The following is a 27,338-nucleotide window of genomic DNA, read 5'->3' as shown; positions in this document are numbered from 1 at the left end:
TACGCACGCGCTGCTCATTCTCTGCCCGCTCTGTTACACGGCCAGCAAACATTCCTCTGTGTGTAAGTCCCGTGCCCATGACTATGCTTAGCGATCACGTAACAGATGTGACTCTTTCCCCATTCATTCCAATCGGAAGTCACTCACAAAACAGCCTGTTCATGCTGTCTGCGAGCAATCATGCATAAACACACTAAACGCGCTCACACATTTTGTTCAGCTCTGTGTGCGGCAATCAGAGCGAATTGGCCATTCACCCTCTAGCGTTACGCTTCAAAGCGTGGGAAGCTATTCCAGGGATATCCAAGTGGGTGTTAAGCACAATACAACAGGGCTATTTGCTACAGTTCGATCGCCGCCTCCTCGCTTTAGAGCTGCTCGAAACCACTGTGAACACGGAAGCAGCGTGCATGCTTCGCTCAGAAATAGCAAGCCTTCTGTGCAAAAGGGCCATAGAGAAAGTGCCACCCTCTCTGAGCGAAGTCGGGCTTTACAGCCGTTATTTTCTTGTTCCCAAGAAAGACGGCGGCCTCAGACCCATATTAGATCTCAGGGTTTTGAACAAGGTGCTTGCAAAAGACCGCTTAAAATGCTTACAATCAGGAAACTCCTCGCGATGTGCGCCAGGGGACTGGTTTATTTCTCTCGATCTGAAAGATGCATACTTTCAGATTCAGATAAATCCCCGTCACAGGCCATTCTTGAGGTTCGCCTCGACGGCCAGGTTTATCAATACACCGTCCTTCCGCTCGCCTGTCCTTAGCACCTCGTACTTTCACGAGCGCATGGATGCGGCGCCGCACTCCCTGCGGAGTCAGGGTTTGCGAATTCTGAACTATTTGGACGACTGGCTGATTATGGCTCAGTCACATATGGAGCTTCTGTCTCACAGAGCAGTTCTCCTCAGCCATCTGAACAGTTTGGGTCTTGCAGTCAATTGGACCAAGAGTTCACTACAGCCCAGTCAGACAATTTCCTTCCTTGGGATAGAACTAGACTCGCGGGCAATGATCGGCTCGCTTATCTACACAGCGCCGCCGTGTTCAGCTGACTAGTCGCGATCTTTTCAGTTGAACAGCCTCACGCCTCTGAAGAAATTCCAGAGAGTGCTAGGTTACATGGCCTCAGCCGCAGCAGTACTTCAGCTGGGTTTACTGCACATGCTCCGCTTCAGCATTGGCTAAGCACCAGCGCCTCGCCGGGCTTGGGCCACAGGCCGCCAGCCCATCAAGGTGACTCAGACCTGTATTTCAGCTCTGCAGCCTTGGACAGTGGCCGAGTGGTATCAGCGAGGAGTGACAATGGGAGCTGTATCTCGCCGAAAAGTCATCTCGACAGACGCGTCCAACACGGGTTGGGGCGCGGTCCGCGAGGGCTCTCCGTTTTCGCCTATGGTCAGTTCAGGAAAAGCTCCTTCACATAAATTGTCTGGAAATGATAGCGGTCGAGCACGCCGCGGCACTTTCTCCCGGTCATTCAGGGTCACCACGCCCTGGTCCGTTCGGACAACAGATCTGTGGTATCCTACCTAAACCGTCAGGGCGGTGTCAGATCCAGGAACCTTTTCCATCTGACGGAACGCAGACTGAGTTGGTCCCAGTGCCACCTGCACTCGCTGAGGACGACGCACGTGCCAGGCCACCTGAACGACGGCCCGGACAGACTGTCCAGAGACAATATTCCCCCAGGGGAATGGTCCCTGCACGCTCAAACAGTCCAGACGTTATGGCACCTATTCGGCAGAGCAGAGATAGACCTCTTTGCATCAGAAGAGAACTCTCACTGCCCGAACTCTCGCTTTACGCCTTCTCCCCCGTCTCGCTATTGCCACAGGTAATGCAGAGGATCAGGGAAACGCATCACTCGGTGCTCCTCATAGCCCCGCGTTGGGAGAATCAGACATGGTTCCCGGAGCTTACGCAGCTGTCACTGACAGCGCCGTGGCCCATCCCAGTGAGAGCAGATCTCCTCTCTCAAGCTCACGGCACAATCTGGCATCCCCACCCAGAGCGCTGGGCACTGCATGCGCAGTGATCAACGACTACCCGTCGCTCTGCCAGAAGGAGTAATAAATACCATTATACACACTAGAGCCCCTTCCACAAGAAGACTCTATGCGCCAAAATGGTCTGTGTTCTCAAAATGGTGCACCGACAGAGACCTGGACCCGCGGACATGTGGGGTGTCGTCGCTGCTCGTATTTCTACAAGAGCTGCTGGATAAGGGCAGATCCCCATCACGCTCACAGTGTATGTGGCAGCCATTGCGGCGTTCGCTGAACCCCTGCACGGCCAGTCATGGGGAAAAAACGAGCTGGTCATCCGCTTCCTTAGGGGAGCTAGAAGGATGAACCCCCGCGCCCCCATCGGTTCCTATCTGGGATCTTTCTATAGTTCTCGAAACTATGAAAGCCCCCCTTTCGAACCATTTCAATCCGTGGATTTGAAATACCTTTCACTCAAAACCGTTTTTCTGACTGCCCTGTCATCAGTCAAACGTGTGGGAGACCTTCACGCACTGTCTGTCAGCCATGCGTGTCTTGAGTTTGGACCAAGTGACTCCAAGGTCATTTTAAAGCCTAGACACGGCTATGTTCCCAAGGTGATCGGTACTCCTTTCAGAGCACAGGTCATTTCCTATCGGCGCTACCAGCATCCGATAGCGAACGCGACGCCAATCTCCTTTGCCCAGTCAGAGCACTGAGATTGTATACCGCGCCTCGCCGCTTTCAGACGCTCTGAGCAGCTTTCGTTTGCTCGAGGGCGCACCAAAGGTCTCGCCGCCGAAACAGACACTATCTAGATGGATAGTGGACGCTATTGCTGCTGCATACGCCGTCAAAGACCTCCCATGCCCGTTGGGCATTAGGGCTCACTCCACTAGAGGCATGGCATCCTCGTGGGCATGGTCCAGCGGGATTCCCATTCACGACATATGTGTGGCAGCGGGATGGACTTCCCTCCACATTTGTCAGATTTTACAATATGGAAGTGCCCGCTCTGCAGGCAAAACTACTAGCGGTTTAATACGCTACAGCTCCCTGGTGAGCTGCACTGATGGGACACATTCCACACAGACCGCACCGCCGCTCTGTCGCTCCCTTCCCACTATGTGCTTATATATTACACAAACACTGACCCGCATTCTTGCCGGCCAAATCTTATTTCACCACTCATAAGGGCTCCCCGGGTTCCCCTTAATTCCCTGGGGCTCATACAGTGGATGCTTGAGCGCGACGGCGTTGACAATGGGTTCCCGTAGCGTAAGCTAGCTTACGCAATACGAGAGAACCTCTCGTGAAGAGAACGTATCGGTTACCTAACGTAACCTCGGTTCTCTGTAGATGAGGGAACGAGTATTGGCGTAGCCGGCCGTGCTCGCGCCACGCAGCTGACTTTTCGCTTCAGTCAATGAAAACCAGGGTTCCAGCCTACGAACTACGCTTATATGCACTCTAGTCACGCTCTTTTGGCGGGCTTTGATGCAGTGAGCGCGTGACGCTTCCTCATTGGATGCGAGTTCGCCCAAGCTCGTCTATAGGCTGCAGCAGTTGCCGCAGAGCAACCAATGAGCTCGCTAGCTAGCCCGGCTCAAGGTCTGCAGCTGCCGCGACTGCGTTGACAATGGATACAAAATTAAGGATAATTTTTTGGCTTCAATATCTCAGAAAAGATGAATCTTTCCCGTAGCGTAAGCTAGCTTACGCAATACTCGTTCCCTCATCTAGAGAGAACCGAGGTTACGTTAGGTAACGATACGTTTTGTACCACGCTCTCAACCGAGGTATGAAAATGCCAAAGATCTGCAGTTGAGGCATTGTGGATATCACATGCAAGGGTGGGTTAGAGTAACTATATTAAGAAAATGCAATTGCAGCTAATACAGAATGTTGTTTTTATTTGATTTTAGCAGCATACACTTCAGTGACACTTCCTGTGTATTTATGAATGTGGCCTAAAATATTGGCTATATGAGTTCTATTAAATGTACTTATTACAGCTTCATGTTATGACTATTATACAACTCTTCATTTGAAGAACAGTGTGTAGCTTGGCTTGTGTTAAGACTCAAGTTTTTAACCCTAGAATCTTTGCCTTACCTGTTACAGAGTTTGATTTTGATACAAACCCCTATTTTGAGCTTTATTCTGCCTTTGAGTAAATTCATTAAATCTATAGCCTGACCATTTTGCTGTTGCTGTTTGGCCATTTAATTAATCATCACTGACCATTCCCCACATCCAAGTCCATTGGGTCGCTGTCATCAATGAATGCTGTTCATTCATTGACCCACTGACATAGATGAAGTGGCTTCCTTCATTTGAAATCAGCACCTGAATATTTACTGTATCTCTCACTACATAACAATTCAGAAAGCTTATTACTCACAATCTTTGAAAACTGTAATTCGCTTAAATACTAATTATTCAAATTTCCTACTGGACAGTCTGATAATGCAGCGACTAAACAGTAAGTCATATTTCTGGATACACTGGAGGCCTTTTCTAAATCAGATAATTGTTCTTGTGTGAATCAGCTGGCCTTTTGAATGAGCTGCAGGCATTTTGTGTCCCATCCAACATTTTAATTCTCCTTCAAAGGACAAGAAATTCATTGGTTCTTATCACTTTCATCAATCAGTCTCATCCAAATGATCATTGATGAGCCACTAAAAGCTTTAGGCTCATTATAGGCTACAGTTTTCTTGAATTATGTAGCCGAATGTGGCAATCATTACAAAGATCCTTGATACATATGAGGTACCTGCCCTCTTCATGACCACCCTGTAGCTACTTAGACTGCAAAGCAGGGCAGCATGTGACTTATTCTGCCCTAATTTGAGGTTCATTAAGGGACAGTATAGGCCTGCTGGGTAGACAATACCCTGTCTTTCCCTGCACTGTTTTGTGAGCCAGTTCGACATACTGTACAAAGTACATAGTCAAAACTATTTAGCTAGGCTCTTTTATGCTATGGCATAAAATGACATTCCAGAGAACTGTGTGATTCCAACTTTGTGGCAAGAGTTTGGGGAGGGCTGTATTTCTTACAGCATGACAATACCCCTGGCAACAAAATGAGGTAAATAAAGAAATGGTTTACTGAGTCTGGTGTGGAAGAACTTAACTGGACTTCAACTTTGGGATAAATTGGATTGCCAACCAGGAGCATTTGCCCATTAACTGTGCCTGACTTCAGTAATGCTCGTGTCTTAATAGGAACCAATCCCTGCAGCCATTTTTAACGTCTAATGGAATATCTTCCCAGAAGAGTGCAAGCTGTTAGGGAGAACCAGCTCCCTATTAATACCAATGGTTTTGAAGTTAAATGTTCATCAAGGTATTGCTGAATTATCTCAAATAATAGACCATTGATGTGAGTTTCACCAAAGTCCCTTAAAAGGCAAATCAGTCCACTGGCCTATTTTCTATGGATGGAAGCAGCATGAAAGTATAGCTCCTATCTACTTAAATAGGGATAAACTTCCTTTTCTACACCTGCCATATTGGGTGTTCCAATATGTCCATTCAAGTGGTCAATCTAAGGCTAAACAGTCTCTGTATTACACACACGCACACACATAGACATATTTGTGACTAGCTATTCAAGCTTTGCATTGAAGAGGAAAAGTAGGAGCGCTCTGCAAGAGCCAATTTTACGTCCTCATCTGATTCCGTGAGAGTGAAGAGGTTCTTATGAATCCTGTGTTCCATACTCTATTGCTCTTTATGTATGCAAGCTCATGGCTGATCAGTAACCTAGTGTCCTTGTCCTTGAGCTAATGATCTCGTCCCAGTTAGCAGGATAAGAACAATTATAGAAGATAGAGCATTAATCAAGTTTAAACCTCAAGGAGAGGCTCTTCAACCTAATATATGTGCTGAGTGAAATGCTGTTTTCAAAAGAAAATGTATAATGAGAGATGGAGAGCCTTAGTGGTGGATAACTGGTTTCTAATGTACAAATTTTGTGCGTGTCTGTGCAGAAGCCTATGATTCTTACAACACCTGTTAAAGAAATGTCCTGGGCATATTTAACCCCAAATAATAATAATAATAAATTATATATTTATCATAAAGAAAATGAAGCCTACATTTAGGACCATAATATTCATTTGTGACAGAATTTGCAGGACACTTATGCATATTTTAGCCCTCAATTCCCATTACCATTATGCGTTAAGATGTTTTACTTTTACTATTCACATTGTTTTGTATTACAGTACAAAATACTATTGTACAAAGATTTTTTTATTTAAACTCAGCAAAAATGAAAGGCAATACCAAGAGAGGAGTACTATGATGTATAAATATACTTTAAATAAAAAAAAAAAACATGTTGTGGTAATGAAAATTTTATAAGATAATTTTTTTGCGTATTGTGGTAATGAGAATTGGGGGGTAAAACATGAATATCTGTCATGGAAGTAATGTCACAATGTAAAAAATCTCAATTGCCCTAAAATCGCTTTTAATTTTCTTTATGCAAAGTATTATTTCTTATTTGATTGTTTCGTTTTTTGGTGTAAAATAGGAACAAGATCAGTATCAGTTTTATTGCTTAGTATGCTTACACATACAAGGAATTTCTCGCATTTTTTTTTTATTTTTTATTTATTTTTTTACACAATATTCTTAGCACAGTTAAAAAAAAATTGTTTGCATAAGTATTCGATTTCTGTATAGCAGTTCTAAGTTTACATAGAAAAACAATTACACTAATGAGGACACAGTTGCCTTACAATTGGCCTCTACTTGTGAATCATTATAGTAACTACCACATTTTCAAAATTGCATCCCTGCAGTGATGGGATCATTATTCAGGTTAAGAATCTGATAAACATCTATGCAAATAATTCCTATGCAAATGTAATGTTCTTATTCAGATTTTCAATATGTCTTCGGTATTTCTCAATCTGAAAAAAGTCATCATGCAAAGGGAAGATATTAAAACTGGGATTATTGTATTATTGTATAATAATACTACTGTATAGATTGCTAGTCAGTTAAACAAGATTAGATGATTGTGGGATGTTTGCTGTTGGAGAGTATCAAATGAGGAGTGTTTATTGTGATTTACTTAATGCTAAATTGGGGGCAGGTGTGTTAGCTTTTTGCATTCAGTGGGGGCTGACTGAACAAAGATGGAAAGAATATCTCTTTTCATAAACATGCTGCAGAGCTGATCTCTCTGTGGCCTCACTTTTGCTTTATATTTCTGCACATCTGATGAATGTGTTTCTGTTTTTGTTGTGCAAGAGCATTAGAGACCACGAAGAACATTCTTGGAACTATCTGCACTCTCTTAAACAACCGCACTATGCTTTTACTCTCATATTCAGAGTCTGGAATAATGAGCTGAACTCAAAGTCTTGATAATGTTTGCTGTTGGTTAATTGGCACTTTTCATGAATAAGGTATAAATTAGGGCGGATTTCTTTTAAGCAAAGGTCATTGATAATCTTTAGAAAATGCTGATCAACAACTTCATTCAAACTAAATATTATAGAAGCAGATTTAATTACTCTGTTACCAAAATTTGGGATGTAAGTTTAAACCCCCTATTTGTGTGATTTTGTTATTGATTAGCTATGAACATAAAATAAACATCAACATTTAATATATAACAATGTATTAAAAAAAAAACTACACCAGCAGGATGTTAGACTACATTAAGATATTGTCACGTTTTCATGTGTTTTTGTTCATGTCTTTTATTTTGAAAACTAAGTTCCTTGTTCCTGTCATGTGATTTCCTGTTTCATGTTTGAATGCGTTTTGTTCTTTTGGTTCCTTGTCATGTTACTGTCATGTGACACTCTTGTTCCACTATGTTTATTAGTCCTGTCTCTTCATTGGTCTATATTTAATAGTCTTGTTATCAGTTCCCTATCTGTCACTCACTCGACGTTGTGTCGATGAGTTGACACTAGGAGTCACCCTTGGGAGCCCAGACATCGCTGATCTTTTGAGAAAAGGTTTCAATAAAAGAGTTTATATTTCTCCAAAAGAGTGGCACAAACGAAAGCGTCTTTTTCAAGCTCTGGAGCAAGGTTGCCGGTCCGTCTTATGCCGGACCCGCAATCTTGTTCGGGTTCGTGACGAAGATGAGTTATCGATCGCGGCATCGGAGAGCGGGACTCCCACCCTCGGGTGCGGTAACTCAGTCGAAGGCTGACGCGGAGCTGGCGGCCGTGTTTGCCCAGGCAGCCGCGAGTGTCAGACTGGAGTTGAACCCAAACAACGAGGACGGAGATCTTCCTCCTCCATCCCAGGCTATTCCGGGAGCTGTCACAAGGAGCCTGGTAAGTGCTTTGATGTCCTCCGCCTTGTCGCGAGGCCCCGTCTGCTAGTACGTCCGACGTGGTAGTCCCTTTTGTCCCTTTTGTAGCTTGGGGGCATGGCTCGTGCTCCCCAACCCGTCGCGCTGGTTGATCAGGACAGTCCGACTCCGCTATGCGATTCAGTTCGCCAGGCTCCTGCCCAGGTTCAACGGCGTCTGCTTCACTATGGTGAGAATGCCGCTACCTTGCGCACAGAGATCGCCACCTTTCTATGGAAGGATTCGATAGAGCCTGTCCCTCCAGCCGAGATGAGGAAGGGGTTTTACAGCAACTACTTCATCGTACCCAAAAAAGGCGGCAAGTTGCGGCCAATCTTGGACCTACGAGTTCTGAACCGGGCCTTGCACAGACTCCTGTTCAAGATGCTCACGCAGAGACGCATTTTAGCGAGCGTCCGGCATCAGGATTGGTTCACGACGGTAGACCTGAAGGACGTGTACTTTCATGTCTCGATTCTTTTTTTGACACAGACCCTTTCTCCGGTTTGCCTTCGAGGGTCAGGCATACCAGTACAAAGTCCTCCCCTTCGGCCCGCAACTGTCTTGGCACATCAGCTGCCTCGAGTTGCTGGCGGTACTACTTGCCCTGAGGAGGCTATTGCCATTGATCTGGGGCAAAAATTTGTTGGTCTGGACAGACAACAAAGCGACGATTGCTTACATCAACCGCCAAGGCGGTTTACGCTCTCATCGAATGTCACAACTCTACCGTTGTCTCCCCCTCTGGAGTCAGCAGCACCTCAAGCTTGCCAGGTGTACAGCTTGAGCATAGCGCCTTTCACCTCCTTGAGGTGAAAATGTGCGCTTTCTTCCCAGTTGCATTTGAGAAAGTGTGAACCCTGGACGTTCTTCTTCCTTAGCCCAGCGCCCGACGAGTCTTTGGAGAGGCTCGTCGCCGCCCCAGTATGTGCGTGTCACTTAGGCCCCCGTACTGTGGTAAGTGCTCCACATGTGCTGGTTGTCTCCTTAGACAACCCCGTGTGATGTATATTCCGCAAAATGGTTTCCCCGCTGGTAAACCCCGTCTTCCTTGGGCAGAGGGCCCTCTGCTCTTGGTCACCGTGTTTGTAGTAACTCCTCCCATCCTTTGGTCGGACCTACCCCGGTGCCGCTCCTTACAACGTACTTCCGCTCCGACCCGGTAAGACTGTGTTTTGTATTCAACTTAGTTGTATCCCCCTTCTCGGGGCCGGGTGTAAGGGCCTCTTTGGAGGACCTTATATGGCCCCCAGCTGAACAACATTATTCTTGGGGAGAATAATAGAGAGAAGGCTATGGCTGGGTCAGCCAGTCCTTAAACTTCTGAGCAGTTAGCCGCTCCCTGGGGTGTAGGGGACTGCTTCATGCCTGCCAGTGTGTTGGGGATAATTACGCGACAGCTTGCTGTGCTGGCTACGAGGCACACAGAGTTCTGCCTGTCTCGCACAGACAGTCTGCGGAACCCGGTTCAGCTCTTGTGGCATTTTCCATTGGGACCCCTTGTGTCAACTCATCGACAAAAAGTCGAGTGAGTGACAGATAGGGAACATCTTGGTTACTGATGTAACCTCAGGGAACGAGACGTTGTGTCCCTCTTGCCACAACACTGAACCAACCGATGAAATGGCCGGGTATTTGGCTCGGCTCCTCAGTGCGAAACCTGAATGTGTGTTTGCTGCGACACTCCTTTTATACCCGTATGTCCGGGGAGTGGCATGCAAATCCCACACACCAATTCCCATTGGCCTTTTCTCAAAAGATCAGAGATGTCTGGGCTCCCAACGTCTCGTTCCCTCCATCAGGGAATGGGGAGGTTACATGAGTAAACAAGACATTCTGTATTATCAATGGTTCTTGTTTCATTGCCTTGTTATCATGTTCATTAGTTTAGACTTGTCATTGGTTGTATCTGTCTTGTAGTTACCCAAGTTCATGTATTTAGCCCTCATGTTTGCATTGTCTGTCAAGTAATGTGTTAATGTAATGTTGTTTCAAGTTGTTTCTGCTTATTTTGTTTTGGATTCTTGTTTTTGGATGAATTACTCATGTAAATAAACTGCACTTGGGTTCTCACACCTCATCTTCTTCATCTACTCCTGTGTCTTCAGCCTGCCTACACGTTACAGATATCACCAAATAAGGACTGGCTATATTGTGAACAAAGTTAGAAGTTAAAAATATTTGTTTGATATTTTGTAAAACTGGAGAAAATAGAATGGTATTTTTTTTTACTTGTCTTAATCATTTTATGGAGGAGACATTTGATGTGTTTAAAGCTAGCACTTTTCATACTATGTTAACATCACAATTTAAAATTGGTTGAACTTACTGCATCTAATAATTCTCACAATAAAAGCATGGGATTGTACCTCTACTGCTTGAAAAGAAATTCACGGGACACCAAATTGTACTGCATTGGTGGAAAGTGCCTCAAAGCCCTTTGGATTTCACCCTGTCGCATAAATGTGCTGCAATGAGTCTGTAGTTTCACTGCAGATGTTTCTGTTATATGTAGCTATGTGTGTTTGATTGATGAGAGCTGCAGTGCTGTGGGAGTCATGAGAGAAATACCCTGTTTATTCTGTACTTTCTCCAGAGCCAGCTCCGATCCGCAGGCAGTTTGATTTATACTGGGACCCAAGATGCTTTACACCAGTGTGTTCCAACTGGGAGCTTGTATTGGTCTCTTGCACTCAGCAAGCCAAGTATTGTGCTCAAGTTTTTACAGAGAACCAGAGAACCACCTCCTCAGATGTGGATCCAAATTTTACAGGCCTATATTCTTTTAGTAATAGTTCTATTATTTTTTCGCTCTCATGTCATTCCAAATCTGTAAGCTGTTATTTTTTCAGTGGAACACAAATGTAGAATATTTTGAAAAATGGTTCTACAGCTCTTGCCATACAACGACAGTTTATAGTGACCAGTGGCTGTCAAGCTTCAAAAAGCACAAGAATCATCATAAATGTAGTCCATACATTGTGCACTAAATTCCAAGTCTTCTGAAGCCATACAATAGCTTGCGTGAGTACCGAAATGTAAAAAGAATTTCACTTCCAAGTATCGCTTCTTGCCCACATCCAGATTTAAAATGGCATATCATTTACACCAAAACAGCATTGGTTGTTGCATGTGTTGCAACAAAAAGTGAAGCAGCATTTTTTTATTCTGGATGCTCGAGTCATACGGATTACTTTTATGGTGGTTTTGGTCCTTTTTGGAGCTTGACAGGCACGGTCACGAACTGTTGTTGTATAATAAGAGCTGCGTAAAGATTCTGCTTAAAAATACAGGTTTGTATCAACATTAGGGTGAGAAAATATTACAGAATTTAAATTTTTGTACGAACTATTCCTTTCAAACATTTTATATTATTCTTGGTGTCTCCGGTTCTCACGTTCAGCTGCTAATGGCTTTTGCTGAACTTCAGAGAACTTGTCATATTATGTAAGAGGGGTCTACAGATGCTTGTAATAAATGATGTAATCTATGCGAACACTAATTAAAACTTCCTGGTTTGGCCTTTATTAAGAATGAGGTTAATTAAAACACTAAATGCCCTGAGGATTACTTTTTCGACACTTTTGATACTAGCCCCTTCAGTTTGATTGAAAGGGTCTACTAAACACAGACTGCATTTTAGCCTATTCTTTTGAGGCTGTGGAGGACTGTAAGGCCAATAAATAAATCCATAAATCATTGTATTAAGAGCGACAAGGTTCCGCCATCTCTTTTGGCAGACATAGCCATCTCCTCAATGAACATCCACAGGCCTATATGAAACCACTCATAAAACTGTGTGAGCTAAAAAGTGTTTTGAGAAAGCTCTGCCAGAGAATAATGGGATTGCTTTGGACAAGACAAGAAAAAAAAGTGGAAATGGGCAAAAATTAAGAGAAAAACACAAACAAAAAATAAAGGTCATGGTTTGAGTGCTTGTCTTCACGCCAAGTTCTATTTCTGGCTCCAAGTCAACACTAAAGTGATTCCCCTGCTGCTCTCTTCCTCATAGGAGTTCTCACTGCTATAATTACTATATCTGCAATAAAACTTCCAGTCCATCCTGTATTATTGGTTGCTGTTTATGTCTGTACAGCCAGACTTGTTGTATTAGCACTGCACGGAGACAGATAAGGTGGCACACAAACATGTATTTAAGGATGACACCCACATGTAATGTCCTTTTTGTGCTGTCTGAGTAATTTCAGGGTTTGCTAGGGCTGGATGTTAGCACTCTCCTAGAACTAATGAAAAAAGCTTCACTTCATTTAAGGAAAGTGGCACAGTAATAGACCTTCATCTGGCAGAGTGCTTTTTCAGGTAGAAGGATGGTCTACTGAAACACAAGAGCCTCTCATCATTAATTACACTAAAAGGGAGGCTGTACCGTTCTAAAAAAGTATGTCCATGTTAGTATGCACATGGGAACCCTGAATTTACATCGTTTCAATCCGCTAAGAATACTTGCTTTTGCTGAAAATGCCTTACGATAGTAATGGAGGCTGGAGTATATGGAGAATCATGCAAAAATAATAAATAAATACATAAATAAATAAATGTAATAATAAGAAAATAAATAAAGGATAAATGTCTTAATAAAACAAATATAATTAGTTTTTAATGAAAGTTATTCCTGAATTTATTTTTGTATGACTTTTTTTTTTTTCATTTATTTATTATTTGCTCTTTTTTATTATTTTCTCTTATTTTTATTTTTTAAAACATTTTTATTCTTTGATTTGTTTTTTTGTTTTTTATTATTATTTATTTATGCATTCATTTATTTTTGTATTTATTCTTACATTTCTGTCTCTTGTATGATAATGATGTGGGCAGGTCCTGCTTACCATTGGCTTATTGTAGACTGAAGTGTGTGCTCGTGTTACTCTTGACTTGATGTGACGTTAGGTCATGGCCATATCGCGTGTACACTATAGCTATTTGTGGGGCTAAAAACATAAGAGCTTCCGTCAAGCCAAGATGTATTGGTTATACTACAATCACAAAATAAATGGGGAGCTGTTTCTTCAAAAAAACCACAAAATGAGCAAGTTTCATAAATTATATGATTTTAACCTTGTCCTTTTCTTTTTTTTCTGTGTAAACTTCATATTTTGATGTCTGCAAATCCATACTATTGTTTTCTGTTGTTATGATTGTTGTATCTTGAAAAGATACAACCATGCTTAATTTCCCTGATCCTTTATGCATGTTTATAAATCTGACTCTTCACATATATCTAGAGAGTTTCATTTAGAGTAGAGGTGCTTATTGATGTTTTAGGAGAGCTGTATGCCGGTATGAATGTAGAAGCACATCCTGGATTGTTAAACTCTCTGCAAAACGAGTCAAAAGGTGCTAAGGTGGGACGTCCATCTGCTTCCGATAATACTATTGAGCTCTCGACCAATGATGCACTGGAGCTCCGCAAGGACCGCCTCCCTCATTTCCATGTTGCACACAGAAAAGTACAAATAAATACATGTATAAATAAATAAATATATATGGGAATATATAAATATGGAAATAAATATATGTGGGAATAAATAAATGTGCAAAATAAATTAACACATAAATAAAAAATATGTAAAATAAATGAATAATTAATTAAAAGCTAAAAAGAATAAAAAATAAAGTTACAAATAAATATAGAAAATAATAAAGGAATAAAGTCATACAATAATAAATTAAGGAATAAATTTAATTAAAAACTAATTATATTTGTTTTATCAAGACATTTATTCCTTTATTTATTTTTGTATTATTAAATTTATTCATTTATTATTTATGCATGTTTAGTCCTCCATAGGAGTAGGGGACACCAGGGGGGTGTAACTGTCATTAAAGATAATGAAAAGACTACAAATCTGCCATCTTTGGTATAAGAAACATATATTTTGAAGGTTTCAAATCTTCGAGACCACTTGTGAAAATGCTTCTATTTGTTATTGTTTGGTACTAATTATTTGAGCTGTCTAGATTATTGTGTGTTTAAAGCATGTCTAAAAGGTAGGGTACAATGGGGCTAAAGGTTAATCATTTTTAAAATGTTACAAATTACAAAGCTTGTGATAATCCCTTAAATTAACACATTTATTTAGAGACAAAATACTTAATTGTCATCTTCAGTTTTGTTCAAGGTGATAAAAATACATTTATTTAATAACTGTCCAATAAGTGAAATTATAGTATTTGAGGTATAAATCCACTGTTGCAGAAGTTAAAGGCCCCTATAAAACATATTGTTTTGTGGGCGAATAGATTTGCTATTAAAAATCGTGCGCTTACATTGACCAATCAAATCACAATGGATATTAATGTGTTTATAGAATACTGGACATGTTATGAAATGCCAAATGTGATTGAAATGAACAGAAAATGATTAACCCTTTTGTAGCGGCACATATAAACAATCCTAAAACCGCTAAGGAGCTGAGTGGAGAAAGTTACAACTACCCATGTTGTTTCTGGATTAGAGGTGGCTGGTTTGAATAAAGACGACTTTTGGGAATTGCCTGATGCCTATACACAAAATACCATGCCTGTGCATAGTGGAAACATCCCAAGACAAAAGGCTCTAAAGAGATGGCCACATCTGAAACATGTGACTCTACCTGAAATTGACTCTGAAGTTGAATTGCTTGTAGGAATCAATGCCCCAAGGGTTATGGAGCCAATTCAAGTGATCTGCAGTGTCAATAATGGACCATATGTAATTAAAACCAGGTTGGGATGGACCGTAAATGGTCCACTAAGAGGAGATTGTGGTGACCAGTCTGCTTTTGAGTATCCTGATGTTAGAGTTAACAGGATTTCAGTTTCAAACTTGGGAGAGCTTTGGCAAATCTCCGTTAGTCAGCGCTGCGCTTCCTTTCCGTCCAATAAAAGCGCGAAGGCCTCTTCCTTGAATCCAAAGTAGACGCGTGCACGTCCTCAAACAAACAATTTTGTTGACTAATTTGTAGCGGCACATATAAACAATCCTAAAACCTCTATGGAGCTGAGTGGAGGAATAACTTCTGTGATGCGTTTATCCTTGAAGCTTGCATGTTGTTTTATTTTGTACAGGTTTCACGGTCAACAAAATATGTGCTCCAGCACTCACCCCCATTCTTCCATGAACACACACACACACAACAGGTGTTTTAACCCCACTTAATTAATGACACTCCCATTATCGTTTGGTCACATGACTTTCCCATTACATGGCTCCTACACCTTTAATAAAGTGGTTATTTTCAATAAGCATTATCTTCATTTGTTACTCAAAGCATCTTGCTGTCTTAAAAGTATTTACCTTGGCAAATTTTGCCCTATAACTATTCTCCATATATTCACACAATATCACTATACCTTCCCTGGGGGCCTTTTACCTCAAGTGTCGGGGACTTTTACCCCAAGGGTGGGGTAAATGGCTTCCTCACCACCTTTATTAATAATAATAATAATATTATTTTCTTTTCACACAAATTATATTGCTTCATCAATATTAAATAAAAAAAAAATTAAATCTTAAATTTCAACCATGCAATTTTTATAACTAGTGTAACTTTTTGCCCCCGGCCTCTCATCCATGCTGAAATCTACAGATAAAAATAATTTTTATACCTTACAATCGTTTTTCTGTTGAAAATATATGACAACGTGATATGATCACACTTTTTTCTTAGGCAGAGAACTTGAGCCTGTTTCATCACTCTAGCTGTCATCACTTGTTTTGCATTACAGTTGCTCCCATTCTCTCCTAATTCTTTGTGTGGTGTCAAACCTTTAAAGTTTTCAGAGAGTGCTCTCAAGAAAATAAAGGATAAAAGGGTAGATGAAAGTTCTTGTGTGTGTAAGAGATGATGTTATGTGTGTTTTTCTTCCAAGGGGCTCGGGGAGGCTTCAGCGAGGGGGACGAGCATGGAAGGAGACTGCCTCTCCTGCATCAAGTACCTCATGTTTGTCTTCAACTTATTGATCTTTGTGAGTATTTATCAATCAGCCCTCTACATACATTTCACCTTTGATTCACCAGAGACAGTATGGACCTTATTCAGGGTATTTGTTTTATTTTTATGATTAAAATATAGCCAGAAACATATTTGACACAAGTATGTGAACTCAGTTGTGAGCGCTATGGCCAACACATTGCCAATGCATGGTCCATTTGTCCACGTACTGGCGTGCGTTCTTGTTACTGTGGTGGTATCAAACCTCAGTACTCAAGTGGGCAATAGAGATAAGTTAAAAGGTTTCAGGTATATTGCAATAAATGTATTTAACTTACTTGCTCTGCAGTATTCTTTTCAAACTGTTGCTCTACTATAACAGTAGTTGACTTAAAAGTGAATAAACTCAACTTAGTTGCGGACAGTTCACACTAATGTCCACTATATAGCATCCCTTGCAGCAACAGTGAGAATGCACTCACACACTTGTGTAGTTTCAGGCTTGTAAGGGATAGAGGTACAGACTGTTCCAGTGGTTGTACTACTGGGGTTGGTCAATATCTTTGTGTCAACTGTTCAGCTGACAAAATATTAAAAATATAACTTGCCAGGGGGCCTAGTTAGCTCAGCGAGTAAAGACACTGACTACCACCCCTGGAGTCGCGAGTTGGAATCCAGGGCGTGAAGTGACTCCAGCCAGGTCTCCTAAGCAACCAAATTGGCACGGTTGCAAGGGAGAGTAGAGTGACATGGGTTAATCTCCTTGTGGTCGCTATAATATGGTTCAATCTTGGTTGGCGCGTGGTGAGTTGTGCTTGGATGCTGCAGATAATAGCGTGAAGCCTCCACACACACTATGTATGGTGCAACTGATTCCACCCGGATTGAGGCGAGTCACTATGCCACCATGAAGACTTAGAGCTCATTGGAAGTTGGACATTCCAAATTGGGGAGAATTTATATATATATATATATATATATATATATATATATATATCATGCCAAAAATAAAAGCCATGTCCCGAGAATGTTTCCATATTGGCCACCGAGTGGACTGACTTGCTTTAAAGAAGCTTCAGATGTACCGATACATGACATTTATGGGGGGTGCACTTGGACTTCCTCCCCCAAAATTCAGCCCATAGACTGATTCATGAATTTATCACTTGGCAGTTTAAACTTTTGAAAGCAGATGAGGGGAAGAGACAGAGAGAGAAAAGGGAAGAGACAGAAAATGCTTCTTTGATCATTTAGCTAGGTTGACAACAAATGTCAACGTGGAATTGGCGAAGAGAGTAATTTTTGGACCACAAACAGACTCATCTTGATTGACTGAATTAAGTGTACCCAACAACAAGAAAATTGGGACGTACATGCGCAACACAAACAATAAAAGAACTTAAATAAATGCTAATGTAATTCTTTCAAATCAGTTTCACAAAACAAAACACCTGCTCATATTTATTCAACACCAAGGCTAATAAAGCAGCAATTTGGCAATACAGTCAGGATGTTTATTAAATCTGTTTATGCCAAAAAAATAGCTTTCTGTGACAGAGAACTCAGCCTGACAGAAGGCTGGATATTGCTAATGCCATCCATGAAAAGAATTCCAGGTTTGGCTCACAGGACTGAAGAACATGTTTTTTTTCTTATCTCAAAACCCACCACACAAAAACAAAATCCACCACATACACACACACATATCTTGAGCTGCTTAATCACCAGCCTGGTGTCTGCTCAAGCCTTCATCTGTGGGTGTTTGTGAGGTATTGTTGGAAGGGTATCACTTTGAGAGGTAGAGGATTGTGGGAAGCTGCAAAAGAGACAGCAGGGTTTCCCAGCCCCCACTCTGCTGTCTGCTAAAACTCCTTGTGCTGCCTCGTTCCATTTACCTTCCCCCTCCACTTTCTCCATTCTTAAAGCTTGTGCTTTTCCTTACCATAGCCAGTATTTTAAAAGTGATATATTTTAGTAAATCACAGAGTAGAGCCAATTAGAAATCTCACTGCAATGTGACCTTTGCATTCACTTTACCAAGTAAACTGTGAACAACTCAGCATTTTGTGGTTCGCAATTATTTTCATATTTATCACAATCATAAATCCAGCACTACAGAACTCCTATTCTTAATCAGTATTTTTGTCGACTGTTACAGTACAAAATAACTGGTCACAATTTACAAGAAGTCAGCCCACTACATTGAGAGTAAATCACTCGCATATGCAACTATATTTTGTGCTATGTGACAAATTTTGTCTGTTAGCCACTGGCTAGTAAATATTCAGATTTTTCTCAACAGAGTTTGAGTTGTGTTGTGGCAAAGAAGAGTTTGAGCACCGTGATCCTTTTAATGAATAAAAAGCTGGCAAATAAGTAGCTGGATTAATCCTCCTTTTTGCTTGAGGAGCTGCCGGTTCTCTTAAAGAGACAGTACTAATTAAGTTCTTATTAAGCATATCAATTGTTTAAATGAGCATATCAAATGTATAAATACATAAATATTTAAAGGCATAATCATACATTATGAAATATTTAAACTTCAGAAAACACTGTAAATATTAAAGAATTTAACCAATAGACTTGTGCCGAATATATGCAAGAGTTTGATTAAAAAAAAAAATATATATATATATATATATATATATATATATATATATATATATATATAATTAGGTGCAAACCTTGTGAATATTTAGTTAAAATGTGTATGACATTTTAAACAGCTATGTGACAACAGCTTTTGTCATTATAAAAAATACAATTTTGTGACTTCATTTAAATTGATGGAATGTGAAAATTATACCTAATAAACCTAAAAAGTGTCAAATGATCAAAAGTGAAATATTAAATAAAATGTACAATCTTGCATAGTAAAGTCTTATTTATGAAAACTATTTATATGTGAAGATGCCCCCTTCTTGGTTTGCTTAATATCTTTTCAGTTTTTAGTTGCATTACTCTTATATGTTGTCAAAAGTCTGGCGAGTAAAAACTAAAATTTACTAGCCAAAAGCGATTCTTTCTCCACCATGTCTGTTGTGGGTTGTAAGGTTGTATTCATTAACATTAGTAACCAGAATTAATTAACATAAAACAATTAACAACACAAGTATTTACAGCACTTTTTAATCTTGTTAATGTTAAATTAAATCGTGTATATGTTAACATTGGTTAATGCATTATGAACCAACTTGAACAATTACATTTATTTTACACATTTAATTTAACCAAGATGCTGTTAAAAAATATTGTTTATTGTTAGTTCATTATACCTAATGCATTTACTTATATTAATGAATAAAATCGTATTGCTTTGTGTTACCAAAATGTAATGTCTTCAAAACAAGATACCTTTACAGGAAAAGACAAAAAATAGCCTAAGACAGTAGGATTAGATTTTCGAGAATGTATCTTTTAATGTATTTGTCCATTGGTAAAATGTTTCACTCGTTTCAAGCAACAAAAACCATGTTTGTTCTTTTCTTTAAACTAACTATGGTAAGACCATGTTTTTTGGACATGTGCCATGAAAATACTGTGGTTATCATGTTAATACCATGGTCTATGAATATGATTCAGTACCACTGTATTAATATCTGATACTATTACCGTGGTACAGACAGTATAATTGACAGTACATTTTGTAAGGGTTAACCTTACTAATTTTATTGAAGATAAATGTAATATTATATTCAATATATAAACAAAACAAGTCTTAGTATCTTATACAGCTTCTCAGGGGAATGCATCTTGGTTTAAGGATGTTCATATGTTATTACTTGACCAAATGATAAATATAATGATTAAGAATATGATTTTTTTACAGTGTGGAACTAAAAGAAAAATTAAACATTGCAAAGACTTCTTTGTTTGAGTTTATAATGTTTAATAGCTTCGTTTTCTCTCTCTCTCTCTCTCCATCTCTAACCTGCTCCTCAGTTGGGTGGCTCTTTTCTGCTTGGTGTTGGGGTGTGGGTAGTGGTGGACCCCACTGGTTTTAGGGAGATAGTGGCAGCCAACCCCCTTCTCTTCACAGGAGTTTATATCATCCTGACCATGGGGGCAATGCTTTTCCTGCTGGGGTTCCTTGGATGCTGCGGAGCCATACGAGAAAACAAGTGTCTGCTGCTCTTTGTGAGTTACATTGTAGAGGGCCTTATGTTTCTATAACACTAAAAGTTGGTATCATATATAGAATTTATTTACATTTTGAAAGTCCTCCCCTCTCAATCCCCCTCTCTGCAGTTCTTCATGCTGATCCTTATTATTTTCCTGGCAGAACTGGCGGCAGCCATTCTAGCCTTTATCTTCCGGGAACATGTGAGTGAACGAATCAAATGTTAAAGGAATGTTTTAGATTCAGTACAAGTTAAAGGGTTAGTTCACCCAAAAATGAAAATCCTCTCATGATTTACTTACTTACTTAAGCCATCTCAGATATATATGAATTTCCTTCTTCAGCAGAACCAAAGTGGAAATATTTAGAAGCATATTTCAGCTCAGTTTGTTCATACAATGCAAGTGAATTGGTGCCATCAGTTTGCTGTCTGTTTGATGGTCCAAAAGGCATATTTAGGCACTATAAAAGTAATCCACACGACTCCAGTCTATCAATTAATGACTTCAGAAGCAAATCGATAGGTTTGTGTAAAAATGTTTTATCGATAATTAAAAATTGCTTCCTGCCAGCAGTCGATGCATCATTGCTGTTGCGTGACGTAAGTGCAATGGCTTGTTCATGTGAGACGTCAGAGGACAAACATCATGTGAGAGTTAGGTCATTTCAAACAGCAAAACAGTGCTGGCCAGAAGCAACAATTTGTTTCTTACACTTGCCTATTGGTTTGCTTCAGAAGACATTAATTGATCGACTGGAGTCATGTGGATTACATTTATGCTAAAAAAAAGTGCAGTAAGGCACATACAAGGGAAGTGAATGGGGACAATCCATAAACATTCAAATAAACTGTTTCAAAGCATAGCAACAAAAATTAACAATTATAATTGCTAACGTGAATTTTGTTTAATTAAATCAGAGATTTGCTGCTGTTACGGCATTTACAGGAAAGGGTTTACTGGCATTGCGTCATCATGACAACAAATTTGTAATATTGAAAATAACTTTGCACATATACAGATAGTAAACTAATGTGAAGATTGTGTATTTTAACGTTTATTGACTGGCCCCATTCACTTCTATTGTTTCATAGTTTTTTGCTATTTTCAAAATAAACGATACGGGATGAAATATTTTTTTGGTAATCAACATTATGCCACAAATGTTGTTGATTGAGCTTAACTTGTATTGAACTCGAAACATTCCTTTAAAAACAGATGTTTATGATGTGGATGTTTTTCTTGTTGTGTGCTGAATCGCTAATGTGTTCCTTTGTGTGTGTGTACAGCTGACCAGAGAATACTTTACTAAGGAACTGAAGAGTCACTATCAAGGTTACAACAACACTGATGTCTTCACATCAACGTGGAACGCCATTATGAGCACAGTACGTACTGATGAGCATCTCCTTCAGACATTAACTAGAACTGTCGTTCTGAACTGGTGTTTGGTGATTCAGATATGGGTCACAGGTTTGTTCTTATAAGGTCACAGACAGCCAAAATAAAACATGAAATGCAATAAATAAAATGCAACTAACCATATTGTCACACATAATTGAGATAACAAAATAAATAGACTTATCAACTTTTAAAGGGGAGGAGAAAATCCTTCCTATAATCTTTTGTTGTTGTTGTCAATGGCTGTATGTCCAGTCAAACTCTACAGTATTTCGGTGGAAATTCATGCATTACTTGGTAGAAGCTTGCCAAATTAGGCAGATGCTAACACAGACAGGTTGCATGACATGCCGTCATCCTCAAAAACCATAAACAAATCTATGTAAGGTCAAAGAAAATACAATCCAGACTACATTAAAACCATTTTAAAATAATTTTGCATATTGCTGGACCCCTGTAGTTCATGGTTGTATTCAAAGAATGTAATGTCCGATTGTAAAGACATATTTGTGTCTTTTGTACAATAAAAAAATATTGTATTTGGTTGGGTCTCATGATGTTGAATGTAAAATCTGGGTCCGGAAGCAAACTAGTTCTCAAATGAAATTAGTTGAGAAGCACTGATCTAGACTTCAAACCCGATTACATTGATGATAAAGTTACTTAGGTTGGTCAGAGGGGTGCAGGTTAATGAAAAGTCTTTAATTGCTACGTTTTATGACCAAGAAGTCACACTGATTGTGTTGCCATGTAGAAAATGTCCACATTCTAATATCAGTGAAGGTTCCATTGCTTCTGTTAGGTCACCTTCCTACTCTTTGCTTGCCTCTTGGTACAGTTTGACTGCTGTGGAGTTAACAGTCCAGAAGACTTTGAGGAAAGCCTCTTCAGGCTCATAAAACCCAGTGAATTGGTGCCAGAGTCCTGCTGCCGTAGGAACAGTCACCTTGGAGAAATAGGCTTCAGTAACAAGGACGAATGCTTGTCGGGCAGCATGCTGTACCGGAATAACAAGGTGGGCTCTCATACTTAACATCAGATCTCCTCTGTCTGTTCAGAAGCTCACAGCTCAGATTCAACTAGAGCAGAAAAACAGGAAGAGGGCAATAGTGCTACCACTCTTCAGCTTCAGCTCTCCCAATGCTGACTAGTGCATTTCCATGTTCTCAGTGTCTGGGGAATGTGTGCTCGTGCGAAAGTTTCCTAAACGACAGACAGGGACAGTAAAATTTAAATGAGGGTTCGTCCATATGGTTATTTAGACAGATGTCCTGTAGTATTGAAAAACTTAAAAAGTTGCAAGGCTATGTGGGCTTGGTGCAGATTTTCTTATTCCATATCTTATTAAAGAGCGACCAAATTTAGTTTGCATAACTAATACAATACAGATTCCTTTAGATTTTTCTGATAAGCTGAACTGAATTTTAATTGTTTTATGTCTACAAAAACAAATATTAGACTACAACAATAAAACCATGATATACATTGTGAATATTTAATTATTATTGTTATTATTAAAAATAATAGTAAAAATGGCAATATTATTATAATAAATTTAGCTTACAACACATTAAAATATGAAGATTATTTTCCTGTGAACACCAGTGAGTGCATTTCTATGCACACCAATATGCCTAAATCAGTTTATTCTGAAAATTCAACAATGTAACAAAATGTAGTTTACATGAGACTTCAAAAAATGTGATTATTCTCTGCTTTTACGTCAAAACGTTAACAGGCATGCGCACAGCACTGTCATACTTTGGGTAAGCTGGTAAGAATGCTGATAAAGGTGTTTGCATGCAATGCAAAACTGGGGTAATGGGCAAAAATGTACCTGTGTCAGTTGGTTTATGCTTAAACATTTATGCCCCAACTCTGATAAAAGAATGACATTTAAGCTGTTTACATGACCACACACGTTGTCGGCTTTTTAAACATAATCGGTGTAAGATTGTGCATGTAAACTTGCTTTTTTCACCCCTGTCAAATGTATTGTAATTTAATGGCACTCTTGTGTGCTATTCTTACATGACATTTATAGTCAGACCCGATATTAAAAAAGATCACACAGATATCAAACTGATTATTGGTATATCTCTTAATGTCTAGGGTGCTCTTTACGCTTTTAACCTCTTAGTTGTATGAACTAAGATTTTTTTTCTTATGTTTATGTTTGGATTTCCAGGGCTGCTATTCAGCGGTTGTGGACTACTTTGAGATGTACATTTATGTGGCTGGTGCTCTGGCAATTGTTGTACTCACAATTGAGGTAAAGTATGATATGTCTGTACATTTGACATTATCTCTCTGTAATCTGTTTGTTCAAAACAGTTTAAAATGGGACAGATCTTTAGAGAATGTCCACAAATACATGAAGAGTTTGAGGATGCCTGTCACACCAGAGGACCTAAGGGAGACATACTTACCCATGGCCTTTAAATTGAGTTGCTGCTGCCCTCATGTGGTAATGTACTGGAAGTAGACAGCTTATTTGTGTGACCACAGCTGGAAAGCAAGATGGTTAAGAGTTTAGAGCTATTTTTTCTCAAGTGTTTATCTGCTCCAATGTCAGCTTAGAAGTACTCATTTAAAGAAATCTCAATATAGATTAATTAATATAGATATTTTACCAGTAGAGGATATAAACATTACCGACTGGTGTCGGTAATGGCTGACAATGCTGCAGTGTCCAAAGTAATTCTCATGCAAAAAAATCTAGTGATTTACATGAATGAATGTAACATGTTTGTTTTTTTCCTCGACAGCTCTTTGCTATGGTATTTGCTATGTGTCTCTTCAGGGGAATCCAATAGATCATGTACATTGAAAGACTTAAAAAAAAAAAAGAAAGGAAAACACCACAAAAGAAAATGGAACCACTTGTTAAAGAATGTTTTACGCCATTTTATATCTCTAAAATTATTAAGAAAAAAATAAATAAATCATTGACCTATACTTCACAGCTGGACCTTTGAGGTACTAGGTAACAAAAATAAAACATTGATCAAAAAATAAAATAAAAAAAGAACATTCTTTGAATACTGCAAATACAGGCTTTTTGTCAGGAAGCCCATATGTAATTTTGACCAGGTATTAAAATCCAGATAAAGCCTGAAAAAAGGATAAAGAAGATGGTGCTGCACTGATTTTGGATGAAGAATATTTATACTGATAAATGCTGGCTTGTTTGTATAGGCATTTGTGCTTTTAGTAAATAAATAGACCAAACCACTCTTCTCTCACAAACACATTACCACACTCATTGAATGCAAGCTTCCACAAGCACATTATATTAGTGTTGTATAGTCATGTGAATTTCAATTTTGATCTGTTCTTGTGTGTGTGTGTGTGTGTGTGTGTGTGTGTGTGTGTGTGTGTGTGTGTGTGTGTGTGTGTGTGCGTGTGTGCGTGTGTGCATGCGGAGGGTGAATATCCCTCTTTCCCTGCTTGAAGACCAGCATCTGTTTTTTTTTTTTTTTTTTGGTGTGTTTTTTTTTATTGTGATGTTTATTGCAATAGTAATTATATGTGATTTAGCTGAAATTGATGTGTATGCATTTGTATTGACGATTAACATTAAATAAATCTCTGATGAATCTTTTTCTCAGGTTCTTACAGTGTCTATTTATAAAATAAAACATACACTGACATTCTATAGCATGTGTTTTTTTCAAGGACACAATGTGGTATGCCCTTACCACAACTGACTAACACAATGGATGGCAGCACTTCAGTTCATTTCTCTCATCTTCTGGTATTCACTTTATGTTATTTATTTATTTTATTTGAAGTCTATTTGACCCCTTTTTTTTTTTTTTTTTTTTTTTTTACACCTGCCTGTTTTATCTTTACAAAGTACTTTGAAACAGTACTAGTCACTTTGGTTAATAAACTGATTTTGTTTTTTCTTTTTTTTTCATCATCATTTAGCTAGACAGCAAAAATACTTTTTGTTCTTAAATATGAAATTATTTATTAAAAAAAGAGTTTTAATTATAATATTTAGAGAAAGAAATATCAAATATGAAGACCTTTAATGAAGACTTTTTAAATCCACATTAAATGGATAATACTGGTGTTACCACTAGTTTACAATACTGCATCAGTTACACAAAGGAGTGTTGGGTAGTGTGGCACATGTACCTTCAGAACCTTTTTTTTTCTTTCAGCCAATGGACAGCCAGAATATAAGCACCTGCTGTTGAGATTATTTAACAGTTAAGCTCAATCGACAGAAAAATCAGTTTTTCAGTGAGACACTTACAATGGATGTGAATGGGACAAATCAGTAATCATTTAACATTTCAAAAGTATAGCCACAAGATGGAAGCAATATGTCTGTTAACATGACTTTAGTGTGATAAATCATTTACTAACCTTTCCTGTGTAACATACAGACAATATTACAACTTCATTGCAATGATGGTGTAATGTCAACAAACTCTAAATTGACAGTAACTTTACAGCTCAAATAATATATGAGGTTTAACAAGAATTAATATAAGTGCTTTTATAAAATGATAAGCTTCCCATTTCTGCCTTTAAACCCTCCAAAAACTGGCCCCATTCACCTCCATTGTAAGTGCCTCTGTAACCTCGATTTTTGCTTTAAAAAAGAAAAAACAGAAGGGGCAAGTCCAAATCCTTGTAAGTCTGTTGTAATCAACATTATGCCACAAATGCTGTTGATTGAGCTTAACTTGTATTGAACCCAGAACATTCCTTTAACATACAGTATTAGTATATACTGTAAAGCTTACTGAACAAGTTTGTTAATTGCTTGTAAAATTACTAATAATTTACAGTTCTGTGGGTTTTTACAAACCAGAAAGACCACATAACAGCTTCTGACCTCAAAAGGTCAAGAGGTGAGATTTGCCACGGTGCTTTCTCATAAAATGGCACTTTTTCTCAGACCTACAAGCTCAGGTTCAATTTAGTCTCTTATGGAATGACACATCTCCCTGTCCCATACCTCAAACCTAACCCTAAACTTGACTTTAAGATCTTATAAAGCAGTATTAATTAGTTCAATACTTAAAGAATGGAGAATTCAGAAAAGAAGATTAATGTTGGTAGTGAATGAATGAATTATGAAAATACTGAATTAATAAAAGTGATTACCGATAGTAAGTTATTCTAAATAAACTAAATGAATGTTGCTTTCACAAATGTGAGAACACATTTTATTTGCGTTATATTATTCTTCCCATCTTCAGATCTTCAATATTTATACAAAATGTATGTTCTTTTCATAAACTTATAGAATAAATTATATGTCAAACAATATGATAGTTTCAGGGTTTATTATAAAAATAAAATGTTCTAAAAAATAAAAGTGTACACATAACAAACTTTTCAAAGTTGTCTTATAATAACTGATTTTCATGTCTTGTTTCTAAGATATTGTTCATATACAGTATTTCATTCTTAAATGTCAACCACTCATATAAAGACTAGGCAGTCATTGTTGACCTTTCAAAAAAAGAAGCTGGAAACACGACAATTAGCCAATCATGACAGCCAAGTTTTGAGCCCCCAGATTTGTACAGCTACACAG

At 39.0% G+C, this 27,338-nt stretch overlaps 1 protein-coding gene across 1 annotated transcript in view; it reads left to right on the top strand.

Moving 5' to 3' along the window:
- LOC127661856 (tetraspanin-18-like) overlaps positions 1-25,367 on the top strand; it is a 74,490-nt gene extending 49,123 nt beyond the window's left edge. Inside the window, exons 3-9 of the mRNA XM_052152787.1 lie at positions 16,194-16,289; positions 20,198-20,392; positions 20,504-20,578; positions 21,664-21,762; positions 22,614-22,790; positions 23,964-24,047; positions 24,544-25,367. Of these exons, the coding sequence (XP_052008747.1) occupies positions 16,194-16,289; positions 20,198-20,392; positions 20,504-20,578; positions 21,664-21,762; positions 22,614-22,790; positions 23,964-24,047; positions 24,544-24,591 (774 nt within the window). The 3' untranslated portion in view covers positions 24,592-25,367. The remainder of the gene's footprint in view (positions 1-16,193; positions 16,290-20,197; positions 20,393-20,503; positions 20,579-21,663; positions 21,763-22,613; positions 22,791-23,963; positions 24,048-24,543) is intronic.
- Positions 25,368-27,338: the final 1,971 nt, after the last annotated feature.

Source organism: Xyrauchen texanus, chromosome 21 (assembly GCF_025860055.1).
Source record: "Xyrauchen texanus isolate HMW12.3.18 chromosome 21, RBS_HiC_50CHRs, whole genome shotgun sequence".
Classification (NCBI taxonomy): domain Eukaryota; kingdom Metazoa; phylum Chordata; class Actinopteri; order Cypriniformes; family Catostomidae; genus Xyrauchen; species Xyrauchen texanus.
The sequence above is the reverse complement of the archived record's forward strand: the minus strand, read 5'-3'. Positions and strand labels throughout refer to the sequence as shown.